The 27694-nt window shown below is 40.7% G+C and overlaps 1 protein-coding gene across 3 annotated transcripts in view; it reads right to left on the reverse strand.

Annotated features, from left to right (window-relative positions):
• Nucleotides 1-1482: 1482 nt before the first annotated feature.
• The window catches only part of Ift81 (intraflagellar transport 81), a 144812-nt gene continuing 118600 nt past the window's right edge, over nt 1483-27694 (reverse strand). For 2 of the 3 annotated variants that reach the window (XM_045133103.1, XM_045133104.1), the window contains 5 exons: nt 23207-23293; nt 21980-22051; nt 21817-21902; nt 15885-15930; nt 1483-2139 (listed from right to left, as the gene is read on the reverse strand). In XM_045133103.1, the coding sequence (XP_044989038.1) occupies nt 1957-2139; nt 15885-15930; nt 21817-21902; nt 21980-22051; nt 23207-23293 (474 nt within the window). In that variant the 3' untranslated portion in view covers nt 1483-1956. The remainder of the gene's footprint in view (nt 2140-15884; nt 15931-21816; nt 21903-21979; nt 22052-23206; nt 23294-27694) is intronic. The other variant, XM_045133106.1, reaches the window with a different exon arrangement.

The following is a 27694-nucleotide window of genomic DNA, read 5'->3' on the forward strand; positions in this document are numbered from 1 at the left end:
AATTTTCCACAACCCTGGAGAATCAAAGTGAGTATAGTAGTCAGCTCTAACAGTAAGAAAGAAGCTACCTGGAACATGGGGGCAATGAGGAATGATCTGGAAAGTTATCCTCTGACCTCTACATGAAACCATGGCATGTATCACCCATATTCACATTATGAGCACCTCCCCCCTGAACTAGTCTAAAATGGACATAGTAATAACTAAAATTCAAGTTTTCAAATCTAAAGACAAGATATTTTAAAAAACAGGTTGCAACCAAAATGAAATAAAGGATGTGTGAGTTTAAAAACATTAAGGAAAATCAAAGAAATCTTCAAACATACTGTCTAAATGAAACAGAGGCTGAAAGCACTTTAATTCCTGAATTTTATTTGGAATCTTGTTCTAACTTTTTAGTATATGATAGCATCTACATTCCATGAAAATTTTTATAATAACAGTTCCCAAGACAATCAGATGACATTAGTAAATCTATATTAGATTTAGAGAAAATATTATTTAGAGAAAATAAATAACAATCTGTTATTATCAGAATGTGAATACTTATTTTAAAAGAAAAAATTGACACAACCATATGATTTAAAATGAATTTGCCACAATATATGCAACAAGCTTTATTTGTTTTTAAATTCTATAAATAGAACAAATATATTTTCAAAATATTAAATTAGCTTTTAACAAAAGAAAAAGAAACTGAAGTAAACTTGTGGGAATTGTTGAACTTCTGATAAATGTTTCTTCAAAATAAGAGATATTAGTTCCTAAAAGATTCCTCTAAAGTTAAAAAAATTAAGAAAAACATTAATCCATTGAGTTATTACATTTTTGAAAAAAATTACATGTTTCTTAATAGATATATGTTTTACATTTAAAATTTCATTTAAAACTCAGGAGATACCACTGATGTCTAAACAATAAAAGCTTCATTTTAAAAAATTCTTGCTGGAGCCAGGTGTGGTAGCACATGCCTTTAATCCCAGCACTCTGGAGGCAGAGGTAGGAGGATCACCATGATTTTGAGGCCACCCTGAGACTACATCGTGAATTCTAGGTCAGCTTGAGCTAGAGTGAGACCCTATCTGAAAAAAAAAAAAGAACACAAAACAAAACAAAACAAATTCTTGCAGGGCATGGTGGCACACACCTTTAATCTCGGCACTCCAGAGAGGACCGCCCCCACCCTCAGACCACATAGTGAATTTCATGTCAGCCTGGGTTAGAGTGAAACCCTACTTTGAAAAACAAACAAAACAAACAATAATTATTTAAAACCCAAGTCTACCTTAAATTTATTTATTCTTGCACATGTGGTATAGTGTGTGTGTGTGTGTGTGGTATGCATGTATATATGAAGATACACTCACAGGTGCATGGAGGCCAAAGGACTACATTGGGTGTCTTCTTCTATATACTCACCCAGATCTTTTTTTTTTCCTTTACTTTCCTCTTTCTCCCCCCTCCCCCCACCCACAGGTAGGGTTTCACTCTCGCCCAGGCTGACCTGGAATTCACTATGCAGTCTCAGGGTGGTCTTGGACTCTTGGTGATCCTCCTACTTCTGCCTCCCAAGTGCTGGATTAAAGGCATGCACCATACCCGGCTCCACAATATTTTCTTTAGATGGAACCTCTCTCTGAGGAGAGCTGTGGTTTTCCCTAGCCCCAGTGATTCTCCTGTTTCTTCTCCCTATGGGACTAGGGTTACAGACTGCATCCAGCTCTTTATGTGAGCCCCTGGGGAACCCAGGTGGTCTCAGGCCCTCATGCATGTATTAAGTGCTCCCCTGAGTAAACTTCTTAGACTAGTTTCAACTTTATTGTCCAAGAAAACATTTTGAAGAATGGCTAATCTGAAATAGCAAGGTTATACAAATCACTTTCAAGAAAGGAACTACACTATGGGGCTGTGATTACAGCTAGCTACATCAACTCAACCCCAGCTGATGACAGAGATTCAGAGTACCAGCCGGTCCTCTCCATCCTCTTGAATTACCTGACCAATGGAAATTTGGCTTTGCAGTTTCAGAAAGCACTGTTTTTTACATTCCATCAATTGTTCTAAATCATGCCACATTTTTGCTTGTTTCATATTTGGACCGTGACTTTCTCGTACAGCCTTTTGTTTTTCCCGGAGTTTCTATCATAAAAAAAAATCAAGAATAATAAAATCTTGGTTATAAAAATTTATTTCCATTACTAAGGCAGATGAATATAGTGTGTTTTGTATACTTTATGAGACACAATTAAGTAACTATGTTTTTTTAATGTCAAACTTAGATTATAATGGCAGATAATTCAAGATGGTGTAGGTCCTAAGTGAAAAAGTAATTATGAAGCAGATTCTTTCTACCTGTCCTGAAATGGACATGTGTGTGAGTGAAAAAATACTTTTTGCTTTAATCCATGGAGATCTGGGGTCTAATTGTTATTGAAGAATATCTTAGATCATCCTGATTGACAGGGATGGTAAGGTGAATGAGAAAATGTATTGAAAAGTGATATTGTTCAAATTTTCTGACTTTACCTCTAAGAACTTTGGATGCTGGACAAATTAGTTAACTTGTATATGTTAAAATTCCTCATCTGAAAACTGATAAGCACAGCACCTGCTTTTTAGGAATGCTGTTTGTTATGAAGGCTCTGCTTGAGAAGATTAATAGGCCACTGCCTTACCAGATTATTACATGTTTTATACATATATGGAAATGCCACACTGTATTCCACAAATGTATACAATTAGTATGTGTCAATTAAAAAATTTATTATGGGGCTGGAGAGATGGCTTAGCGGTTAAGCGCTTGCCTGTGAAGCCTAAGGACCCCGGTTCAAGGCTTGGTTCCCCAGGTCCCATGTTAGCCAGATGCACAAGGGGGCGCACGCATCTGGAGTTCGTTTGCAGAGGCTGGAAGCCCTGGCTCGCCCATTCTCTCTCTCCCTCTATCTGTCTTTCTCTCTGTGTCTGTTGCTGTCAAATAAATAAATTTAAAAAAAATTTATTATGGGTGCTGGAGAGATGGCTTAGTGGTTAAGGCACTTGCCTGCGAAGTCAAAGGACCCAGGTTTAATTCCCCAGGACCCACATAAGCCAGATGCACAAGATGGTGCATGTGTTTGGAGTTTATCTGCAGTGACTGAAGGCCCTGGTGCACCCATTTTCTCTCTATCTGCCTCTTTCTCTCTCTCAACAAATAAAATAAAATAAAAAGTTTAAAAGACATCTTTAAGAAACCAGATACACAGTGACACATGCCCTGGAGTCCATTTGTAGTGGCTAGAGACCCTGGTGTATTCTCTCTCTCAAATGAATAAACAAATAAAATATAAAAAAAATAAAAGACTAAGGGACTAGAGGGATGGTTCAGTGGTTAAAGGCATTTGCTTGCAAAGCTTGACAGCATGGGTCCAATTCCCCAGTACCCATGTAAAGCCAGATGCCCAAAGTGGTGCATGTGCCTGCAGTTTGTTTGCAGTAGCAGGAAGCCCTGGTATGCCCATATTCTCTCTCTTTCAAATAACTAATTAAAATATTAAAAAATTAAAAAACTAAGATTGAGAAAGTTAATTAAATTTAAAGTGCATGTGAAACAACCCTAGGTTGAAAGGAATAAAAACATGTATAAGGAAGGAAAGAAATGATGAGTCAGCAAAGTAGAATAGTCTTATAGTGTAGAATGTAGATTTTAGAAGGTGAAAGATCTGAGTTTTGGGCTAGAGAGATAGTTCAGTAGTTAACTGAGCTTCCTGTACAAGCATGAGAGCCTGAGATTGCTTGAGTTTGAATTTCCAAAACGTACATAAACAGCTAGGAATGTCTGTAATCCTGGTCCTGTGGAAAGCAGAGACCAGAGAATTGCTGGGGCTCATGAATGGCAAGCTTTAGAACTAGTAAGAGATTCCATTGCAAGGAGAAACAGGTAGGTGAGTGATGGAGCAGGACACCCAACGTTCTCTAGCTGTTAAAGGTGAGGCCATGGGGTACCACAGGTGAGTGCATGGGGTACTGCAACAGCATATATATGAGATCATACACCACATACACTACATACACACACCATACCATACATATACAATGCATACACAAAAGTCTGAATTTTCACTTTAACACTAATTATTTTAAGAAAGGTAATTAAAATCTCTAGACGTCAGTCTCCTCAATTGTCAGCTAATAAGGGTGGTTTTCCTATTCAAAAAGAGCCCATTGGTACAAGAGTGGCATGACTATTACAGGGTAACTGCTTTCTGATTGGATCTGAGGCCTGCTCCACAGGAGGGAATTCATGCCTTGTAAACCTGATCAAAAGCTTGTGACTAGGGAGATCACAGGCCCTAAAGGTGAAGATATTACTGTTGTTTTGCTAAATGGATGGCTGTACCTGTCTAGCTCACTTCTAAATATTTGTTTACGTCAATAAATTAGTGCTGCTCTCAGCCTTGGATAGAAAAACTTCATTTTGCAGTGGGCAGGGGTTAGCAGGGTTACTGCAAAGACTCGTAAGTGACCAAAGTGCTGAGAAAAAGTGACTGATGAATGCTCACAGGAGGCATCTCTTTCACTTCCTCTAAGTCTCAGGAAACATTGTGGAAGAGGGGATGGAAAAACTGAAGAGCTGGAAGATGGGGAGGAGTGCTATGGAATGTAGTCTTCCAAATGCTGTTGCATTGAGGGACTCACAGCAGCTGCACAAGACTGGGTCAGCTGACATGCAGTGTTAGGGGTGGGGCTCAAGAGGATCTATTCCACCTTGAGGAGCTGTAGTCAGTTAACGATTGCTGAGTGAGGGAGAGATATTTTCTTTGGTGGTAAAGCCACTGAAGAGAGTTGCCCATGCTCTGGTAAATAACCCCTCACCCATGCTCATGCAAGTGAACCTTAGTTCAACCAAGTGGGTCACAAGGAGAAAACTGTCAAAGTAAAATAAAAGAGTAGCTGAAAAGAAGGAGTTCCATGGCAGATGAGCATGATCAAAATATATTATTTTATGCAGATATAAAATCATAAATAAAAATTTAAAAACTATCTTCCTTGGCAACCCTAGTTAAATTCAGTAGGTCACATCAATATACACAAAAGATATAAAAGTAGAAGAACTTGTTGGGAATAAGAAGGGGTATTCCCTGGCCTGACTGTCTTCTAGGTTTTTTCCCCCTTTCCCATTACAAGCCACTGTGCCATAAGACACATGGCTGCAGTGCCAACTCCTGCCCTGGACCCCGCCCATCCTGCAGCACAGGCCTAGACCTCACCACCAGCTAGAGTCTGTGGGTCACTGGCCACCTACATGAACGGGAAACTGAAAATGTTCCAGCCAAGCCCCAAGCCTAGGTGTTTGACTGGAAAGGTTTTTTCAATAGGTCTGGGTCCCAACAACATGCCTCCTCCCTCCCTATGGAGCTGAGGCCTGTGGTTATGTCAACTGGGTCCAGGAGATAACCTTACTGTCTCTCAGAACAATAATGGACACAATGGGAAAGACATGCCTTATGGTTCTCATTAACTGCTATGATTTTCTGCTAAAGTGCTCTATGACAAATATATCTTTATATAACTAAATCATTTATTCATGCAGGTATTATAGACAGAAAAATGAGCTAGGTCCAATGTCACAGGCCTATTATCCTAGCTACTTGGGAAGCTGAGACAGGAGGATCACCAATCGAAGGTTCCAATGTGATAGGATGTCTCTGCATTTTTTTTTAAATTTTTTATTTATTTATTTGAGAGTGACAGACACAGAGAGAAAGACAGATAGAGGGAGAGAGAGAGAATGGGCATGCCAGGGCTTCCAGCCTCTGCAAACGAACTCCAGACGCGTGTGCCCCCTTGTGCATCTGGCTAACGTGGGACCTGGGGAACCGAGCCTCGAACTGGGGTCCTTAGGCTTCACAGGCAAGCGCTTAACCGCTAAGCCATCTCTCCAGCCCTGTCTCTGCATTTTTAAACCATGTGACTTTTAAAGTGCTTGGTAAAAATAAGTATATAATTTTAATTTGAACTGTGCCTGATATTTCCTCTTTTGTTTGCGTTTTCAACAAATAAGATGTTGTTTATAGAAACCTTTTGGTTTCTCCATTCATCTAAATAGGGGTACAGTGGAAGGATGGTGGAAAGAGGGTATAAGGTAATGGGAGATTATGATAAAAATAATTTATATACATGTATAAAAATTATCAATGTAATTAAAATTAAAAAGTGTATGTTTTCTGGGTTGGAGAGATGGCTCAGCAGTTAAGGTACTTGCCCAATAACTGGGGGTCAATTCCCCAGTACCCACATAAAGCCAGATGCACAAAGGGTGCATGCATCTGGAGCTTTTTTGCTAGAGGCCCTGGCATGCCCATTCTATCTTCTCTTTTTCTCTGTTTGTAAATAAATAAAAATGTATTTATATAAAAAAAGGAGAAAAAAGTATATGTTTTCTAAGATTATTTTTCCACATGGTAATAGTTGATAAACTATTATATGTTCTCCATGCTATTATTATTATGTTATATTTTACCCATGTGTGTGTTATGCATGTCCACATGATAAAATCAAAATAAATTCCTCACAGGGAAGACCTAGTAATTTTTAAAAAGGTATATACCCGAGTTGGGCATGATGGCACACGCCTTTAATCCCAGCACTTGGGAGGCAGAGGTAGGAGGATCATCATTAAGTCTGAGGGCAACCTGAGACCACATAATGAATTCCAGGTCAGCTTGAGTTAGTGAGACCCTACCTCAAAACAACAACAACGAAGTATGTACCATATAATAGGCCAAAATCCTTATCAGAATTATATTTTTAATATTTATTTGTGAGCAGAGAAGAGAGAGGGAGGAAGAGAAGGAGAGAGAGAGAGAGAGAGAGGGAGGGAGGGAGGGAGGGAGGGAGGGAGGGAGATATCAAACGAGTGAGTACAGGACTAGAGAGATGAACAGCAGTTAAAGGTGCTTGCTTGGGTTGGACAGAGTACACATCAGGACCCCCTTGCTGATGAAAATGAACTCCAGGTGCATGTACCACTTCATTTTGTACATCTGGCCTTATATGAGAAGTGACTCCAGGTCAGCAAGGCTTTGCAAGTAAGTGGCTTTTTTTTTTCCCTAGCCCCCAGAATTATGTTTTGTTACTAACAGCTGGATTCCACCTGTTAAAACTGATTTATTGACTATAATTATAAATAGGAGAAAAATATTTTCAATGAATTACAAAAATACACTTTGGTTCTATATTATGGGAAATTGAGGAAAGCTGACTAAAAGGAGTCAGTGTAAAATCAGAGACAATGAGGGGGAAAGAAGGAAATAACAGTATATAAATATGAACACAGTGTGACAGAAATACCTATACCAACTGACACTTGCATGTGAGAAAAATCACCAAAGGGGGCCATAAAAATAAGCAAGCACCTAGAAGCAGACTGCACAAGAACATTCTCATCTTTTCCTCTTTTAGTCTATGGTTGATCTTCTGTTGGTCTCAGTACAAATGAAAGTGCTGCTGGTGGTGCTTGCCCAAATAAGAAGATAAACTAAGCTGAGGGCAAGATTCAAACCACTGATTAAATACTGCCTATCCCAGTCAAAGATGATGGAAAAAAAAGCTAACAGCAAACAGCAAGAGAATTATGCAAGAAAATTTTAAAGATACAGTCAGCCATTTTTTAAAAAAATTATTTATTGGGCTAGAGAGATGGCTTAGCAGTTAAGTGCTTGCCTGTGAAGCTGAAGGACCCTGGTTTGAGGCTCGATTCCCCAGGACCCACATTAACCAGATGCACAAGGTGGTGCACGCATCTGGAGTTTGTTTGCAGTGGCTGGAGGAGGTCCTGGAGCACCCATCCCTTCTCTCTCTCTATCTGCCTCTTTCTCTCTGTGTCCGTCTGTTACTCTCAAATAAATAAATAAAAATAAAAATAAATTATTTATTTGAGAGACAAACAAAGGCAGAGAGGGAAGGAGGGAGGGAGGGAGAGAGAGAATATGAATGAATGAATCTGGGGCACCAGGGCCTTCAGCTGCTGCAAACAAACTCCAGATGCATGTGCCACCTTGTGCATCAGGCTTATGTGGGTCCTGGGGAATTGAACTTGGGTCCTGGAGAATTGAACTTGGGTCCCCTGGCTTTGCTGGCAAGCACCTTAACCGGTAAGCCATCTCTCCAGCCCAAGTCAACCATTTTTTTAAAAAAATATTTTATTCATTTATTTGAGAGTGAGAGAAAAGAGGAGACAGAGAGAGCAAGATAGAGAATGGGTGTGCCAGGGCTGGAAGCCCTGCAAATGAACTTCAGATTCATGTGCCACTTTGTACATCTGGCTTATGTGGGTCCTGGAGAATTGAACCTGCAGCCTCTAGCTTTGCAGGCAAGTGCCTTAACTGCTGAGCCATATCTCCAGCCCAAGTCAACCATTTCTGATGCAATACAAAGAACTTATGCTTAGCATGTATAAATGTGTTATAAAGTAATATATCATATAGCAAATATTTTTATCCCCATTAAAACAAAAGTATTTAGAAGGACAATTAAACCACACTAGGAATTTTAAGAGTTCAAGAGTTGTATGAGAAGCTGGGCGTGGTAGCACACACCTTTAATCCCAGCATTTAGGAGGCAGAATTATGTGGACTGCCATGAGTTCGAGGCCAGCCTGAGACTAGTGAATTTCAAGTCAGGCTCGGTTAGAGTGAGACCCTACCCCAAAGGAAAAAAAAGGTGTTTGACTTTTAGATATAGCTTTTATTCTATCATTGGGATCATTTTCTTATCAAAAATCTTAAAAACTTATAAAATCTATTTACATAGCAAAGACAGGATGTGTGGGTACTATCTATGGCAGAAATACTTAATTTACTTTATAGCCTTATGTGTTTGAAATATTTAGTAATTATGAATATAGCTGACTCTATATTTTAAAGTTTACTGTATTTAAAAGTGTTTTCCCCTTTTTGAAGTAGGAGCTCATTCTAGCCCAAGTGGTGGTCCAAGTTGGCCTTGAATTCACAGCAATCCTCCTACCTCTGCATCCCAAGGGCTGGGATTAAAGACTTTACCACCACACCTGGCTGTATTTTTTAAAATTTTATTTATTTATTTATTTGACAGGGAAAGAGGGAGAGAGGAAGGGAGATGGAGAGAAAGAGAGAGAGAGAATGGGAGTTCTTACAGTGGCCTCCAGCCACTGTAAACGAATTCTGGACACATGTACATCTGGCTAATGTGGGTCCTGGGAAACCGAACCTGTGTCCGTCAGCTTTGCAGGCAAATGCCTTAACTGCTAAGCCATCCCTCCAGCTCTGTATTTTAACATATATTTATTTTGTGTATAGCTACAACATACAAAAAAAGAAAACACTACAAATTTCATTTTTTTTTTTTTTTAAGAGTTGGACGTTACCAGGCTATGCTGACCTGGAGGTCTTAAACACATCACTTAAAGGGCTAGCTTTACTCTATTTGCCTTGGAAGCTTAGATTTATTCTTTTTCTAAAATTCATTTTATTTATTTATTTATTAAGAGAGAAAGAAAGAGAGGGAGAGAGAGAATGGGTGTACCAGATTCTTCAGCTACTGCAAATGAACTCCAGATGCATGTGTCTCCTTGAACATCTGGTTTTATGTGGGTACTAGGGAATCAAACATGGGTGTTTTGGCTTTGCTGGTACGTACCTTAACCATTAAGCTATCTCACCAGCCAGCTCTATTCTTTTTTTTTTTTTTTTTTTTGGTTTTCCAAGGTAGGGTCTTGCTCTAGCTTAGGCTGACCTGGAATTCACTATGTAGTCTCAGGGTGGCCTTGAACTCATGGGGATCCTCCTACCTCTGCCTCCCGAGTGCTGAGTGCTGGGATTAAAGGCATGTGCTACCCCCCCCCCAGCTATTTTTTTAAAAACTTTAATTAATTTATTTGAGAGAGTGAGAAAGGGAAAGATGGAGAGACAGAGAGAGAGAATATGGGCCTCTAGATACTGCAAACGAATTCCAGACACATGCACCACCTTGTGCATCTGGCTTATGTGGGTCCTGTGGAATTGAACTGGGGTCCTTTGGCTTTGCAGGCAAATGCCTTAACTGCTAAGCCATCCCTACACCCCAAATCTATTTTTTAAAAATTTATATTTAAGCCGGGCGTGGTGGCGCACGCCTTTAATCCCAGCACTCGGGAGGCAGAGGTAGGAGGATCGCCATGAGTTCAAGGCCACCCTGAGATGAAAGAGTTAATTCCAGGTCAGCCTGGACCAGAGTGAGACCCTACCTCAAAAAACCAAAAAAAAAAAAAAAAATTTATATTTATTTATTTGCAAGCAGAGAGAGAGAAAGAGACAGAGACAGAGAGAGGGAGAGAGAGAGAGAGAGAGAGAGAGAGAGAGAGAGAGAGAGAGAGAGAGAGAGGGGGAGAGGGAGAGAGAGAGAGAGAGAGAGAGAATGGGCATGCCAGGGCCTCCAGCTGCTGCAAACAAACTCCAGACACATGTGCCCCTTGTGCATTTGGCTTACGTGGGTCTTGAAGAATTGAACCTGGGTCCTTTGGCTTTGCAGGCAAATACCTTAACTGTTTAAGCCATCTCTCCAGCAGCCCCCCGACCCCAGGTCTATTCTTAAAGAGACAGGTTTAGTTAAGAAGCTTGCTTCCTTCCTTCCTTCCTTCCTTCCTTCCTTCCTTCCTTCCTTCCTTCCTTCCTTCCTTCCTTCCTCCCTCCCTCCCTCCCTCCCTCCCTCCCTCCCTCCCTCCCTCCCTCCCTCCCTCCCTCCCTCCCTCCCTCCCTCCCTCCCTTTCTTTCTTTCTTTCTTTCTTTCTTTCTTTCTTTTTAAAAAAAGATTTATTTATTTTGAGGTAGGGTCTTGCTTTAGTCCAGGCTGACATGGAATTCACTATGTAGCCTCAGGGTGTCTTTGAATTCATGGTGATCCTCCCACTTCTGTCTCCCAAGTGCTGGGATTAAAGGCGTGTGCCACCAAGCCTGGCTTATTTTTAGAGACACAGAGAGAAGGAAAGAGAGAGAGAGAGAGAGAGAGAGAGAGAGAGAGAGGGAGAGAGAGAGAGGGAGGGGGAGAGGGGGGGAGAGAGGGAGAGAGAGAGAGCGCGAGAGCGAGAGCAAGAAAGAAAGAAAGAAAGAAAGAAAGAAAGAAAGAAAGAAAGAAAGAAAGAAAGAAAGAAAGAAAGAAAGAGAGAAAGGGTATGCAAAAGAAAGAAAGAAAGGGTATGCCAAGGCCTCTAGCAACTGCAAAGGAACCCCAGACACATGCACCACTGTGTTCATCTGGTTGACATGGGACTTGGAGAATTGAACCTGGGTCCTTAGGCTTCACAGGCAAGCACCTTAACTGCTAAGCCATCTCTCCAACCAAGAAGCTTCATTTCTTAAATTATACAAACTGATTGGTGAATCAGCTAGTCCATGACTCACTCTGCTTAGAAATATGTGGTCAGACTATTGCTAACACTCTAAGACTGTATGTAAGGAAGATGTTACATTGGAAGGGGAAGATTTCTTCTGTGGCACTGCAGATTAAAACTGAGACCTCATAATGCTGAGCTGCATCCCACTCTCTTTCCTGCCTCAGCCTCCCAAGGGCTTGGATCACAGGCACATGACACTGCACCCGGCTGTTGAGCCCCTTTAAAGGAATCCTGGTAGATGACTTCAGTAGTTTCTTTATTCTGATATGACAAAGGTTCTAGACTCATTCTGTACATTTGCTGTCCCAAAGAATCAATTCATCATTCTGAAAGCCAGTATATCAGTGAATCAAGCAGTGATTGTGCCTTTCTTATGAACTTACAAATGGCACCATAGTTTATAAGAGCTATTGCTCTTTTTACAATTATTCCAGCCAATAAATGACAAAGGAACAACATATTTAGAATGTCACTAACTCACTAGCTCTAGTAAATTAGGATTTGGTGTTTATCAATGGCTGCCTACGTCACAAAAAGAAAGCCTCTAGAGAGAAGTATATACTACCACCATAAAGTATTCTGGCCAAAAAATTAAAACAATTAGCTTCTAGCTCTATACACCAATTTACATGGCTTATATGGGGACAGAAGAACATGGTAATTGATACCACAGCAATATCATCAACAAAGTTCAAAATATTAAAAATCCACAGGACAAATGACCACTTTTTTCTTCTAACAAATAAATAAAGAAAAAATAATTAATCTGGAGAAAACCCTTAAAGATTTATCAACTAATAATAATACATGGACTCTTACTAGGATCCTGATTCAAATACATATACCATTGAAAAACAAAGAGACAAGCTGGACGTGGTGGCACATGCCTTTAATCCCAGCACTCAGGAGGCTGAGGTAAGAGGATCACTGTGAATCTGAGGGCAACCTGAGACTACATAGTGAATTCCAGGTCAGCCTGAGCTAGAGTGAAACCCTACCTCGAAAAACAAACAAACAAACAAACAAACAAAAAAACAAAAAAAAAAGAGAGAAAGAAAAGAAAAAAACAAAGAGACAAGTGGTAAAGTCTGAACACTGGGTATTGGATAATATACAATTATTATTATTTTTTTATATGAAAATCATATTATGATATTCAGAAAATATTATAGACATATTAAAGTATGGCCAGACAAAATAATTTGGCATTAGGTAATGAATCAGAATACATATAATTAAGACTGGGGATGAATTTAATTATTGAAGGTAAGGTGACAGGTCCATTATGCTATTTTCTTTCCTTCTTGTTTTTTGAGGTAAGGTCTTACTGTAGGCTCAGGCTGACCTGGAATTCACTATGTAGTCTCAGGGTGGCCTCAAACTCACAGCAATCCTCCTACCTCTGCTTCCTAAGTGCTGGGATTAAAGGTGTGTGCCACCACACCCAACTCTTTATTTTCTTTATTTTTTAATATAATTTTGAAATTTCTTTCCCCCCCGCAAACTGGAGAATGTATCTGTTTATAATTTAGCAGCTAACTCCCTTTTCTTTTTTGGTTGGGTTTTCAAGGTAGGGTCTCGCTCTAGCCCAGGCTGACCTGGAATACACTATGTACTCTTAGGTGGCCTTGAACTCACTGTGATTCTCCTACCTCTGCCTCCCAAGTGCTGGGATTAAAGCATGCACCACCACACTCGGCTCCATTTTTTTTTTTTTTTTGAAATTCACTTTCAGGGCTGGAGAAATGGCTCAATGGTTAAGGCGCTTGCCTGCAAACCAAAGAACCCTGGTTCAATTCTCCAGTACCCATGTAAGCCAGACACACCAACAGCTAAACCAATAGCTGAACTGTACAAATACCCTAAGACTGAAACAAAGCAAGAAAGTCATTAAAAAATGTTCTTTAAGAATAGATAAAGAGGACTAGAGAGATGGCTTTGTGGTTAAGGCGCATGCCTATGAAGCCTAAGGACCCAGGTTTGATTCTCCAGGTCCCACGTCTGAATTAGTCAAATTCTCGTTGCCAGGTCCCACGTAAGACAGATATACATGGTGGTACATGCATCTGGAGTTCATTTGCAGTGGCTAGAGGCCCTGTCATGCCCAATCTCTCTCTCTGTCTGTCTGTCTCTCTCTCTAATAAATAAATAAATCTTTCAAAAAAAAAAGATAAACTTTGGCTGGGTGCACACCTTAAATCCTAGCATTCAGGAGGCAGAGATAGAAGGATTGCTGTGAGTTTAAGGCCTGAGAGACTACACCGTGAATTCTAGGTCAGCCTGAGCTACAATGAAACCCCACTTAAAAAAAAATGAACAGTTAAGCTTTGATAGATTTACATAGAAAGACAAATTTCTAAATTGTAGCTCAAAAATATTTATAGTCAAATCAGATACAAATTGTGGTCTGAATGAAAAATATGGGGTAGGCTCATGTGTTTGAACACTTGATTCCCTGCAAAAGTGATGTTATTTGGGTTATTTGGGAAGTCTGGAACCTATAGGAGATGGTGGAGCCTTGCAGCACCACCATACCTGGCTTTCATCATCATCATCATCATCATCATCATCATCATTATTATTATTTTTAGTATTTATTTATTTGCACATAGAGACCGAGAGAAAAAAGAGACAGAAAGATAAACAATGGGCATTCCAGGGCCTCTAGCCACTACAAGCAAACTAGATGCATGCAACACTTTGTGCATTTGGTTTTACATTTGGTACTGGGGAATTAAACCCAGGTTGTTAGGCTTTACAGGCAAGCACCTTAACTGGTGAACCACCTCTACAGCTCTCTCATTATTTTTATTTTTTAAAATTTTATTTATTTGAGAAAGAGAGAGAGAATAAATATGGATGTGTCAGAGTTATCTGCCACTGCAAACAAACTCCAGATGCATATGCCACTTTGTGCATCTGACTTTATGTGGATACTGGGGAATTGAACCCAAGCCATTAGGATTTCCGAGAAATCACCTTTTACTGACGAGCCATCTCTTCAGACCCAATTTCATTATTTCAGTTATTACAGTGACAGAAATCTGACTTACATGTAAGATTTTTTTCAATTATTTGTATTAAATAAACCAATGTTTACAAAGGCTTAGATTAGTGCCTGGGTCATAGTAAAAACTTTGTGTTTATTAAATAAATTTATACATGAAAACTGGGTAGTACAGAACATTATCATGAACTCTGTTATTTTAAGTTGAGTGAGGACTGGGGTGTTAACTCTGTAGTAGTATAGTTGCCTAGTATGCACAAAGCCCTAGGCTCAATTTCTAGTAAAACACAATCACCCACCAGGGGTTCTTGACACAAATGCCAGACATTTGTGCCACTTTCTGTATCTGGCTTATGAGGGTAACTTGGGAATTGAACCTGGGTCAGCAGGTTTGCAAGCAAGTGCCTTTAACTACTGAGCAATCTTCCTAGACCCCAGCCTTTTTTTTTTTTTTTTTTTTTTCCGAGGTAGGGTCTCACTCTAGCCCAGGCTGACCTGGAATTCATATGTAGTCTCAGGGTGGCCTTGAACTCACAGCAATCCTCCTACCTCTGCCTCCCAAGTGCTGGGATTAAAGGCGTGTGCCACCACGCCTGGCTCTAAATTCTTTTTTTAAAATTAATTTTATTTATTTATTTATTTATTTGAGAGCGATAGAGAAAGAGGCAGAGAGAGAGAGAGAGACAGAGAGAGAGAGATAGAGAGAGAATGGGTGCACCAGGGCCTCCAGCCACTGCAAACGAACTCTAGATGTGTGTACCCCCTTGTGCATCTGGCTAATGTGGGTCCTGGGGTATTGAGCCTTGAACTGGGGTGCGTAGGCTTCACAGGGAAGCGCTTAACCACTAAGCCATCTCTCCAGCCTCCGGCTCTAAATTCTTAAGAAAGGGTATTTACCTTTTAAAGGAATTAATTATCCCCTAAACTGTAAAAATCCCCTAAACTGTAAAGAATAATCCCTAAATTTAAAAAAATTATAATGTCATATTCATAAACTAAAAGCCTGAATTAAAAACATTTAAAAATGAATAAGGGCTAGAGGGATGGCATAGTGGTTAAGATATTTTCCTGCAAAGCCAAAGGACCCAGATTCCATTCCCTAGGAGCCCCATAAGCCAGATGCACAAGGGGGCGTACGCTTTTGGAGTTCGTTTGCAGTGGTTGGAGGCCCTAGTGTGCATATTCTCTCTCTCTCTCCCTCTTTCTCTGTTAACTGTGTCTCTCTGTGTGTGTGTGTGTGTGTGTGTGTGTGTGTGTGTGTGTGTGTGTATGTATGTATGTACGTATGTATATATATATGTATTGGTTTTTTGAGGTAGGGTCTGACTGTAGGCCAGGCTGACCTGGAATTTACTCTGTAGTTTCAGGGTGGCCTCGAACTCATGGCGATTCTCCTACCTGTGCCACCTGAGTGCTGGGATTAAAGGCATGCACCACCATGCCTGGCAAATAAAATATTTTTTAAAATGAAAAAAAATGAATAATTCTTACCTTTCCAAGGTTTTCTTGTTCAGTAATGTTTTTTGTATACTGTTCCCTAGAGAGGCAACAAAGTGATTTAGTTTCAATTAATTCAAATGATTTAATCAGACATTTAAATTACAAATTAACATATATATCTCAACATATTAGGCAATGTAATTTAGGCTGTTAGGATCAGAATATAACCCATCATTAAGTATTCTTTCTTTCCTCATGTTAGTCAGTTCTTCTGGTAAATAGTAATTTAAGGGGGGGAGGCAAAACAATCCATATGAAATTAAGTTAAAGGAATTAAGCGGTTAAGTACTATTTCTAGTTAATTTGCCCTTAAAACAATGGCAACCAGTGTGCTTAAATTATCTTTGTATTTGAATAAGTTTAAAGGAAGGAGGTGGGATGTACACTTTAAATAAACACTGAGTAGTATCTAATTCTGTAGTTCTACTTCTGGAAACTCATCATCCATAAAACCTCCCATAACCTAATGGACATAAAAGCAAAGCAGACTATTCACTTCATTAATGCACAGCATTGTGAAAATTTGCAAACTAATGCATATCTGGAGAAAAGTTTAAATAAATTACAGTACATTCATTTAAAAGAATAATACAGAACTGTCAAAAAGAATAAGGTAAATCTATTAATGCCAAAATAAAAAAATTAGATAAATTATTAAGATAAACTAATCTTATTTCTTTATATTTTTATGGTATTTATTTATTTGAGAGACAACAAGACAGAAAGAGATGCAGATAGAGAATGGGCATGCCAGGACCTTTATCCACTGCAAATGAACTCCAGATGCATGTGCCACCTTGTGCATCTGGCTTAAGTGGGTACTGGGTAAATAAACTCTGGTCCTTAGGCTTTACAGGAACGTACCGTAACCATTGAGCTATCTCTCCAGCACAAGCTTATGTTTACACACACACTGTGTGTGTGTGTGTGTGTGTATATATAACTATGGGGCTGGGGATGTAGCTCAGTGGCAGTATGCTAATCTTAGCCTGGCATGTGTTTTTACCAAGTACTTGATTTGTGCCAATTATTCCCTGAGTTTCAAGCAGAAATTAGACCTGGGCATAGTAGCACACACCTTTAATTCCAGCATTTGGGAGGCAAAGGTAGGAGGATGGCAGTGAGTTCAAGGCCACCCTGAGACTACATTGTGAATTCCAGGTCAGCCTGGGGTACAGCAAGGCTCTCCCTCAAAGACAAAAACAAAAAAAGAAACAAATAGAAATCAAGACAGGACAGGCCTTTGCCCTCCATGGACTCATGCAATATAATAGCAAAAGTACTGCTGCATATGTTATTTTTACTGAGGTGGCTTGCCCAAGGCCACACTAGGAAGCAGGCTAGAATAGCCTTATGAGTCCTTCTCTAGTACTTTGAACAAAAGTATGCTGCCTCTTTGAATCAAATTAAAATTATAAAACATTCTTTCTCAGCCATTGTAGTTCCTTATACCTTTTTGCTTACTGGAAAAAACTGTAGAAGTTGAAAATGGAATGACAATACGATATTGTGTTTTTGCCAGCACATGCCTTTAATCCCAGCACTGGGGGAGAGGGGCAGAGGTAGGAGGATTGCTGTGAGTTCAAGGCCAACCTGAGACTATATAGTAAATTCCAGATCAGCCTGGGCTAGAAGTGAGACCCTACCTCAAAACACCCCCCCCCCCAAAAAAAAGATATTGTGTCTAATAATACTTTAATACTCATTTATTCTTTTAAAAACATATTTTATTTTATTTATTTTTTGTGGGGGGGGGGTTGAGGTGGGGTCTTACTCTAATCCAGGCTGACACTATAAAGTCTCAAGGTGGCCTCAAACTCATGGTGATCCTCCTACCTCTTCCTCCTGAGTGCTGGATTAAAGGCGTGCACCACCATGGCCAGCTTATTTATATTTATTTGACAGAGAAAGAGGGGGAAAGAGAGAGAGAGGGAGGGAGGGAGGGAGAGAGAGAGAGAGAGAGAGAGAGAGAGAGAGAGAGAGAGAGAGAGAGAGAGCGAGTGAGAATGTGCATGCCAGGGCCTCCAGCTACTGCAGATGAACTCCAGATGCATGCATCCCTTTGTGCATCTGGCTAACGTGGGTCCTGGGGAATTGAACCTGGGTCCTTTCTTGCAGGCAAATGGCTTAACTGCTAAGCCACCCCTCTAGGACTCATTCTTTCTGTAATATATTTTATTTATTTATTTATTTATTTGAGAAAGTGAGAGAAAGACAGAGAGGGAGAGACACAGAGAATGGGCATGCCAGGGCCTCCAGCCACTGCAAATGAACTCCAGACACATGTGCCACGTTGTGCATCTGGCTCACGTGGGTACTGGGGGATTGAAACTGGGTCCCTTAGCTTTGCAGGCAAACACCTTAACTCCTAAGCCATCTCTCCAGCCCTTTAATAATATTTTAAACATATATCAGTAAATTTAGAATATAATCAGGCTGGGTGTGGTGGTACATGCATTTAATCCCAGAACTTGGAAGGCAGAGGCAGACCCTACCTTGAAAAAAAAAAAAGCCCTAAACAATATAATCAATGTGATTTTTGTGGGGAGGTGGTTTGAGGTAGGGTCTCACTCTCTTGCCCAGACTGACCTGGAATTTACTATGTAGTCTTAGGGTGGCCTCAAATAGTGATCCACCTACTTCTGCCTCCCAACTGCTAGAATTAAAGGTGTGTGCCAACACCTGGCTATCAATATGACTTTATTATTCATTCATAGCACAGTATTTTTCAAAGGAAAACTAGGGGAATATGAAGGCTTATAATGAGTTTTTGAGGGGATGTGTTTTTAGGCAGGTCTCACTCTAGCCTAGGCTAACCTAGAACTTACTCTGTAGTCCCAGGCTGGTCTTGAACTCACAAAGGTTCTCCAACATTAGCCTCACAAGTGCTGGGATTAAAGAACTGAGCCACCACATCCTGATTATAATTTTTTTTGTTTTGTTTTTTTTGTTTTTTCAAGGTAGGGTCTCACTCTGGCCCAGACTGACCTGGAATTCACTGTGAAGTCTCAGGGTGGCCTTGAACTCACAGTGATCCTTCTAGCTCTGCCTCCTGAATGCTGGGAATAAAGGCGTGTGCCACCACGCTCAGTTTTTGATTATAATTAAAAAAAAATTATTTTCAAGGAGAGAGAGAGAGAGAGAGAGAGAGGGAGAGAGAGAGAGAGAGAGAATTGGAACACCAGAGCCTCTAGCCGCTGCAAACAATCTCCAGATGCATGCACTTTGTGTATCCGGCTTTACATACGTACTGGAAAACAGAACCTGGGTTGTCACGCTTTGCAGGTGAGCATCTTAACTGCTGAGCTATCTCTCCAGCCCCAGAAATGATCAGATAGTTGGGCGTGGTGCATGCCTTTAATTCCAGCAATTGGGAGGCAGAGGCAGAAGGGCTGTCATGAGTTCAAGGTCACCCTGAGTCTACAAAGTAAATTCCAGGTCAGCCTGGGCTCGAACAAGACCCTACCTCAACAAATAAAAACAAAACAAAACAAAACAAATACCAAAAAAACAGCATAAAAGAGCAAATAATAGTCTCTCCCATTTATATTTGACAACTTTGGAAGAAATGAACTTCTCAAAGTATTTTTCAAGAACAAAATCAACTCTTCTTATTTCTTACCATATACAATAAAAATTTATATGAGCAAAGTTTACATTCAGTGAGAAAATCAGAATAATGATATTTTAGTTTAATATGTGAGAGTATTATTAGAAATAGGATCATTTATTTATAGGATATTTTCAGTTGATTGCATTTCAGTGTTTAAAATACAGGACTCTGCAAGACTATATTTTCTAGATTCTTTTTTATAACATTAATGCATATGCTACTTGAAATTTCCATTGCAGCCTCAAATAAATGTGGTCCTACACTTTGAATTCAAAGCCATTTGAACTGTGTTGGTGGGCAAAGAAAGCATATTTTTCATTATTGTACCTTATTATAGTGAGCATGTCAGCTACAAATGTATTTTAAGGCAGGATTTGATTTATTATAGTACGCCACAGCTAGGGCTATAAAAAGTCACCATATAAGGACTAAGCAGTATTTACACACACTTCTCATTTTGAAAGCTGGTATATTGCAATTGGATGCTTTCTAACTGAAATCCAGTTATCATACTACATAATTAGCAAATGATGGAAATCCCAGTCATGTGGGACTTTAAAAAGAGACCAATGCTAATGTTTAGAAAAAAGCATATATAAAAGTATACATAGCTGAGCGTGTTAGCATGCACCTTTCATCCCAGCACTTGTGAGGTAGAGGTAGGAGGCTTGCCACAAGTTTGAGGTCACCTTGAGACTACATGGTAAATTCCAGGTCAGCCTGGGCTAGAGCAAGACCCTACCTTGAAAAACAAAACAAAACAAAACAAAAAAGGTATACATAGTCATAGTCCTGGGGAGGAGAGGAGATGAGGAGTTATTGACTAATGGTTATACAAATTTCTGTTTGGGATGATGAAACACTTTCAAAACAGTGATGATGGCTGGGTGAGGTGCTGCACGCCTTTAATCCCAGCACTTGGGAGGCAGAGGTAGGAGGATCACCACAAGTTCGAGGCTAACCTGAGACTACATAGTGAATTCCAGGTCAGCTTGAGCTAGAGTGAAACTCTACCTTGAAAACCAAAACCAAAAACAAACAAAAAAAAGTGATGATGGTTCACAGCCTTATGAATGTAACCAATGCCACTGAATTGTATGCTTAAAAATGACTAAAGTGGCAATTTTTTCTTTGGGAAGGCCTCACTCTAGCCCAGGCGGACCTGGAATTCACTATGTAGTCTCAGGCTTGCTAAGAACTCACAGTGATCCTCCTATCTTGGCTTTCTGAGTACTGGGATTAAAGATGTGCCACCATACCCAGCAGAGAAAGAGAGAGAGAGAGGGAGGGAGGGAATATGAATAAATGAATATGGGCATGCCAGGCCTCTAGCTGTTGTGAATGAACTCTAGACGCATGTGCCTTAACCATTGAGCAATCCCTCCAGCCTTTAAGTGGCAAATTTTATGTTATCTGTTTTGTCCATGTGGTAAGCATATATATGTATGTACTTACTACATGAAAAAAAGCAAAACTGTACATATTCTTTTTTTTTGGTTTTTCTTGCTCTAGCCCAGGCTGACCTGGAATTCACTATGTTGTCTCAGTGTGGCCTCAAACTCACAGCAATCCTTCTACCTCTGCCTCCTGAGTGCTGGGATCAAAAGCGTGTGCCACCATACCCAGTTTATATATTCTTTTTTTTTAAAAAAATTTTATTTACTTGTAAGCAAGGAGAGATAGAGAGAAGAGAGGCAGAGAGAATGGGTGTGCCAGGGCCTCCAGCCACTAAACACCAAATGCACGCACCACTTTGTGCATCTGGCTTTATGTGGGTACTGGAGAATTGAATCTTGGTTGTTAGGCTTTGCTGGCAAGCACCTTAATGGCCAAGCCATCTCTCCAGGCCAAATTTATGTGTTCTTAATGAAACTGTATGTATACTTAATTAGCTGGGCTACAATATCCAGAAAATATTTAATAAGAATTAGTCCTGGGCTGGAGAGATGGCTTAGCGGTTAAGTGCTTGCCTGTGAAGCCTAAGGACCCCGGTTCGAGGCTCAGTTCCCCAGGTCCCACGTTAGCCAGATGCACAAGGGGGCGCACGCATCTGGAGTTCGTTTGCAGAGGCTGGAAGCCCTGGTGCGCCCACTCTCTCTCTCTCCCTCTATCTGTCTTTCTCTCTGTGTCTGTCGCTCTCAAATAAATAAATAAATAAATAAAAGTTAAAAAAAAAAGAATTAGTCCTAAATAACATCTTAACATCTGTTAATTTAAATGCTCTAAATTTATATTATGATTGTACCCTATTTGTAAAACTTCTATAAATGAAAAAGTAAGTAAATCAATATGAAAAATGGTATTACTTGCCTAATTGCTTTCCTTTTTTCTTGTTGGTCAGAAGAAACATACGCCTTCATCTCATCAGTAGCACGACGAAGCTGAACTTCCAGGATCTAAATGGAAGGATAAGTTTCAGAGAAGTATACAGACAAAAATCTCAGAAGTTTCTGATCTACTTTCTTTGCCTTACCTTAATCATACAATTTGTATAATGATATTTACTCTCTTCTTGAAGACATTCTTCACGGAGTCCTCTAACTTCCTATAATACATAATTGTAAATAGGCAAGAAATTATTGAAAAGATAATCCACTCAGAGAGATTAGTTTTAAATGTACAACTATGAATTGACATCCCAGTCATGTCCTTGGCTATGACTCCAAGTTGTTTACTTCAACAGAACAGGGCATAATCTTCTTTGGAGACTACTCATATTGTAAACCCCACAGGTTCAGTGTTTCTGGTATATGTTAAGTTCTACTATGTGTACAGCATCTCCTAAAAGCTGAGGACACAGCAATGAACAAGACACACAGGTTCTTACTTTCATTCAAGTAGAGGAGATGGGCACACACAAGCAAACAGTAATGAAGGATATTTCATATAGGAACAAGTCCTATGAAGAAAACTAAGCATAGAATGAATGTGAGGGAGAGATATGGTGGCCAGGTTGGGAGGAAGGTGGAAAAGTGAAATAGTGATCACAGAAGACCTCTAGGAGAAGCTTTTAGGCTGAGACCTGTGTCATGAAAACAGAGGAGGGCAAATACTTGGGGCCAGAGTACTCTAGACAGAAAGAAGAGCACATGCAAAATCCTGAAGGTAGCAATGAGCTTGTCTAGTCTGGAGTTCAAACAGGAGTGCAGCACACAGATATGAAGTTGATGAGGCAGTGGAGCCTGGAAGATCAATGGGGAGGTTAAAATTTTAAGTGCAGTGGGAAACCAATAAAGGGTGGTCTAAATTTTAAGTCAGGTTTTGTTGGCTGCTCTATGGAGAATAAAACAGGAAGATATATGAGTGGAAGCAGAAAAGTAGGCAGAAGGTTACTGTGGGAGTCTGGGCAAGAGATGAGGATCTTAAGACTTTGGTGGTAGTGATACAGATGGAAAAATTCAGGTGTATACAAAGTTTAAAGAAATAAAGATCTCTGGAGCTTTGAGGCAGGCTAAGAGATGATGTTAACACTGAGGTAGTAAAAATGTGCACACCAGCTGGGCGTGGTGGTGCACGCCTTTAATCCCAGCACTCGGGAGGCAGAGGTAGGAGGATCGCTGAGAGTTCAAGGCCACCCTGAGACTACATAGTGAATTCCAGGTCAGCGTGAGCCAGTGTGAGACCCTACCTTGAAAAAAAAAAAAAAAAGTGTGCACTGGCAGTTTTTGTTAAATCATTATAATAGAAACCCTCTTCTTACCTGTTCTAATTTTGACCTATTGCTTTCGAGGCCTGCTGCACAGCTATCATACTGTGATTTCTTTTCATCACATTCCTGGGTTAATTCCTAGTATGAAAAGGGCAAATGATTAAGTGAAAAACAAAGACATAAAATGTGGCTCTGAAACAATGTGTGCCCTTGTCAGTCTTGTAACTTAACTCTAAGCTTCTTGGCATACTTAAAGGTTATTTATACAATAATAGGACATTTGAGAATTATGACAGACGGAGATGCTGATAAGGAATAACAGCTACCATGTACTGAGCTATGTGCCAGGCTCTTTCTTAGAAGCTAGGGATATAGCATTCTCCTCAAATAACATTCAGCGGTACACAGGTAGACAGGAGTACACAAGACACTCACAGACCTACTCCAGGCTTTGCAGTGGGGACAACTTCCTGGAGAAACTGATATCTAGACTAAGCATGAAGGATTAGTAAGAATGGCTAGAGGAAAGGTGAACAAGTGGCAAGGGGCATTTTCTAAAAAGGAACACTGTATAGAGGATTGGAAACAAGAGCAAACAAGGACAATTATGCACCATACAAGTAATTCATTATGCTGGAGTGGGTCTGGGAAGTATGAGAGGTGAAGGAAGACTTCAGCAGGGGCCACATTAGAAGAACTTTGTGAACCATGTGAGGGCATTTGAACTGGGCCCTTGACAATAACTAAATCTCACAACAATGTCCCGAAGGAGATATCACTACCTCCATACAATGCTTGGAGAACATTCAGGAAAGCCAGGTACCTTGCCAAAGATTATACTGCTGAAAAGGGGTGTAGTTGGAATTTGAATTCAGGCTATTTTAGTAGTTTCAAAGTTTATTGTAATATAATATTATTCTTAATGAATAATCTGAAAATCTGATGCAAATATTTTAAAATGCTAAAAGTATCTGCAAATGGTTGATAAGGGAAAACAAACATTCTTTTAGATCCAGAACTGAGTTGAATTCTCCAGGAAGTAAGAGGAATCATCAGGGCTAGACAAGGTAACACAGTGGTTCCCTTGGGAAAGGAGATAGGGGAAGTTAGACTTGGTAACAAGGACTTTAATGACCAGGCTAAGCCAAACAAACAAACAAACAAAACAAAACAAAACAAAAAAACTCCAACCCCCAAGGCTTTTGCAAAGTGGGAAGTTAGAACTCTAAACTGCTTTCAACCTAAGAACTTGGAAGTAAAGGTTAACAGTAGTTTGAGCTTGGTGTCTCACAGGACAGTCTCCTTGGAAACAGGAGAGTTAACCATAGATAAGTAATGTGTGGAACTACTATGGGCTGTGGTGATTAGAACAGTGTCAAGATTGTGGGAAAGGGGAGCTATAGCTTTTATCTATCACAATGAGCTACATACAAGTACCTGTGTCTTTCAGGGGTAACAGCTGTTTATTACCTAAGTGTGAGAAGGGGACACAACTGCTTTGGACATATAAAGCTGGGGAGCCTCTCTCAATGATGCAAGGTGTATACAGGTGGTGAAAACTTTTTTGGCATGTGAGTCTGATGGTCTAGTTGATCAGAATGCACTTAGGCAGTTGTAACAAAAGAAGGCAGGACTCTGGCAGGTTTGATGTTTAGATTTCCCTACCTATATAGTCTAGGAATCCCCAAGCTGAGACATTAGCTCAAAATTAGCTCCTAGCTTGTGACAATTCTAAAACACTAGTCAGGGGCTGGGAAGATGGCTCATCAGTTAAAGGTGCTTGCTTACAAAGCCTGTTGACCCAGAGTTCAATTCCCAAGCTGCCTACATAAGTCAGATGAGTGTCTGGTTACTTGTTGCAGAAGCAAGAGGTCCTGGCATGCTCCCACACATGTGCAAATAAATAAAAATTAAAAAAATTAATAAAACACCAGTCAGAATAACTGTAAAGCCATTATTAGGGGCATATTCTGTACCCAACTGCCAGGATTCAAGAGACAAAACCCACTGGGCATGGTGGTACATGTCTGTAACATCAGCATTCAGAAGGTGGAGGCTGGAGGATCATAGGCTCAAGGTCATCCTCAGCTACATGATGATTTCGAGACCAGCCTGGTATATAAGAGACCCCATCTCCAAAAAGAAAAAAAAGACAAAAAGGGAAATCGAATTTCAGGAAGGAAACTGCATGTACAAGGCAGGGGAAGTATAGCCCATGCAGCAATGGTGAGAACTACTAAGTACTGGGTAAATCTAAATAGGAAATGACTATGCAAGTAGTAATTATAATAGTAACAATCACCTCAACTATTATTTTTAGGGAGGTAGAAATAAGAAGGAAAAGAAATGCCAGAGACTAACAACATACATGTAAAGCAGGAGTGTTAAATCATTCTAATGAAAGTCTGGTGTGGTGGTGCACGCCTTTAATCCTAGCACTTAGGATCGCTATAAGTTGAAGGCCATCCCGAGACTACATAGTGAATTCCAGGTCAGCTTGAGTGAGGGAGAGGGAGAGGGAGAGGGAGAGGGAGAGGGAGAGGGAGAGGGAGAGGGAGAGGGAGAGGGAGAGGGAGAGGGAGAGGGAGAGGGAGAGGGAGAGGGAGAGGGAGAGGGAGAGGGAATGAGAATGGGTGCGTTAGGGCCTCCTAACCACTGTAAACAAACTCCAGACCCATGGGACACCTTGTGCATACAGCATTATGTGGGCACTGGGGAACTGAACTTAGGTCCTTTGGCTTTGCCAGAAAGTGTCTTAACTGTGAAGCCATCTTGTTGGGCCTTGAAAGACCCGGATACGAGGCCTAGTGGAACTTCCTGAGCCTAGCTAAAGTTTGGCGATCTGCCTCTGGCCAGCTATGACTCAGCAAGACTCCTAATGGCCTCTGGCCTGTTACTTCCGCATAGGAGTTGGAATTCCCATGTGCATGCATGCGCTTATAACCAATCATTTCAAAAGTCACAGTATACTATTGGTCATTACCTCTCCCACCATCCTAGAATCCCCACCCTCATTCTCAATACTATATAAGCAACTATCTGTAACAATAAAGTGAGTTCCTGCTTTGACAAGACTCCCGGCTTGGTGGTGTGTTCCTGGCCATTGACACTCATCCTCCTCGTCAACCCCTTGGGAGGAACCAGCGGGCCTAGTCCTTCCTCAGCACTACCTGCTGGGGGAGCCCGGCAGTCTGGCGCCCAATGTGGGGCTACAGGAACCTGGCAGACTGGTGCTCCAGAGGAATTCTCATTGAGGAGGTCAGTCGGTGTGCGTGTGTGGGTGAGTGTACCCTCATAAATTATGAGGCAGTCTTCGTATTTGATGTGCTAAACTTTGCTTCTATAACCTGTACTTGCTTGTCAGCATCTCTTTGTTCTTTTTCTCTTTCCTTTCACTTTCAGTTCGCCGGCAAGCTGCATCTGTATTTCTGAACTGGTCATATGTCCTAGTGGACACACCTTATGGGCAGACCTGGAGGAGACTCAAGGCATATTGTCCCTTCATTTGAGTGAGGATTCCGAATCTGCTGGGGAGACCTGCTCCCATCCATACCGTGTTTGGTATCATTGAGCTGTCCCCTAAGGACACAGATTCGTCTGGCCATCATGGATCTAAATCTGAGCTTAATTCTACAGCATGTTTATCTATCTTTTGGGTCCTCGTGTTTGTGTTATATTCATGTGTTTCTGGGTTGCTATTGCCCTAATTTTATGGACATTTCTCTCTCGACTTTATAATATGAGACAGTCTACCTCTAAATCCAATCCTCCTTAGAATCTCTCAGGGCACTCCTAAAGAGTAGAGGGCTTGATTTGATTGATAATCAGGCTTGATAGACCTGGGATTGCCTTCTTAAGCTGGTGCCATGGCTGCTGGAAGGAAATCTCTTTGATTGGGACACTTGGGATAGGGTAGAGGCCCTTGTTCATTGGGCACATGTGGAGAAGTATCAGATACCCACCTTAGGGGACCTCTCTACGATCTTGGCCATTAAGGGCTGCTTCCCTCCAAGGCCAACCAAACAAAAACAAAAGACAAAGGAAAAATATAGTATATAGCCTGATCTGGCTACTCCTCCTGGAGATACTGCTTTAAAAGCCCCAGAAAAGGGTGGATTCTTATACCCCTCACTTGATCCCTTTGGGAGTGCTCCCTGGCCTTCTGGGGGACCTCCTCCACCTCCTCCATTGACTAATCCTTTCTGGACCCCCTTGGCCTCTCCTTCATATTCGGCCGCCAAGCTGCCAGAAAATAAAGCTACATTTTTATTTCCCGTCAATCTAAATCCTGGGGCAATTGCCCTGCTGCCTGGTATCTGTGGGAAGCTCAGGATCTTAAGGAGCTTAAAAAGACGGTCTCGGAGGATGGACCTAACTCCCCTTGGGCTGAGACCCTGTTACAGGGACTTGCCCATCAACCTTGCACAACCCAAGATTGGAAAAATCTAATCAGGGCTGTCTTGTTGAGTCCCCTATACATTAAATGATGTGCCTTTTTAAAAGATGAGTGCCATACACAGGCAGAGAAAAACCAAAGTC

Source organism: Jaculus jaculus, chromosome 13, assembly GCF_020740685.1.
Source record: "Jaculus jaculus isolate mJacJac1 chromosome 13, mJacJac1.mat.Y.cur, whole genome shotgun sequence".
Taxonomy (NCBI): Eukaryota; Metazoa; Chordata; class Mammalia; order Rodentia; family Dipodidae; genus Jaculus; species Jaculus jaculus.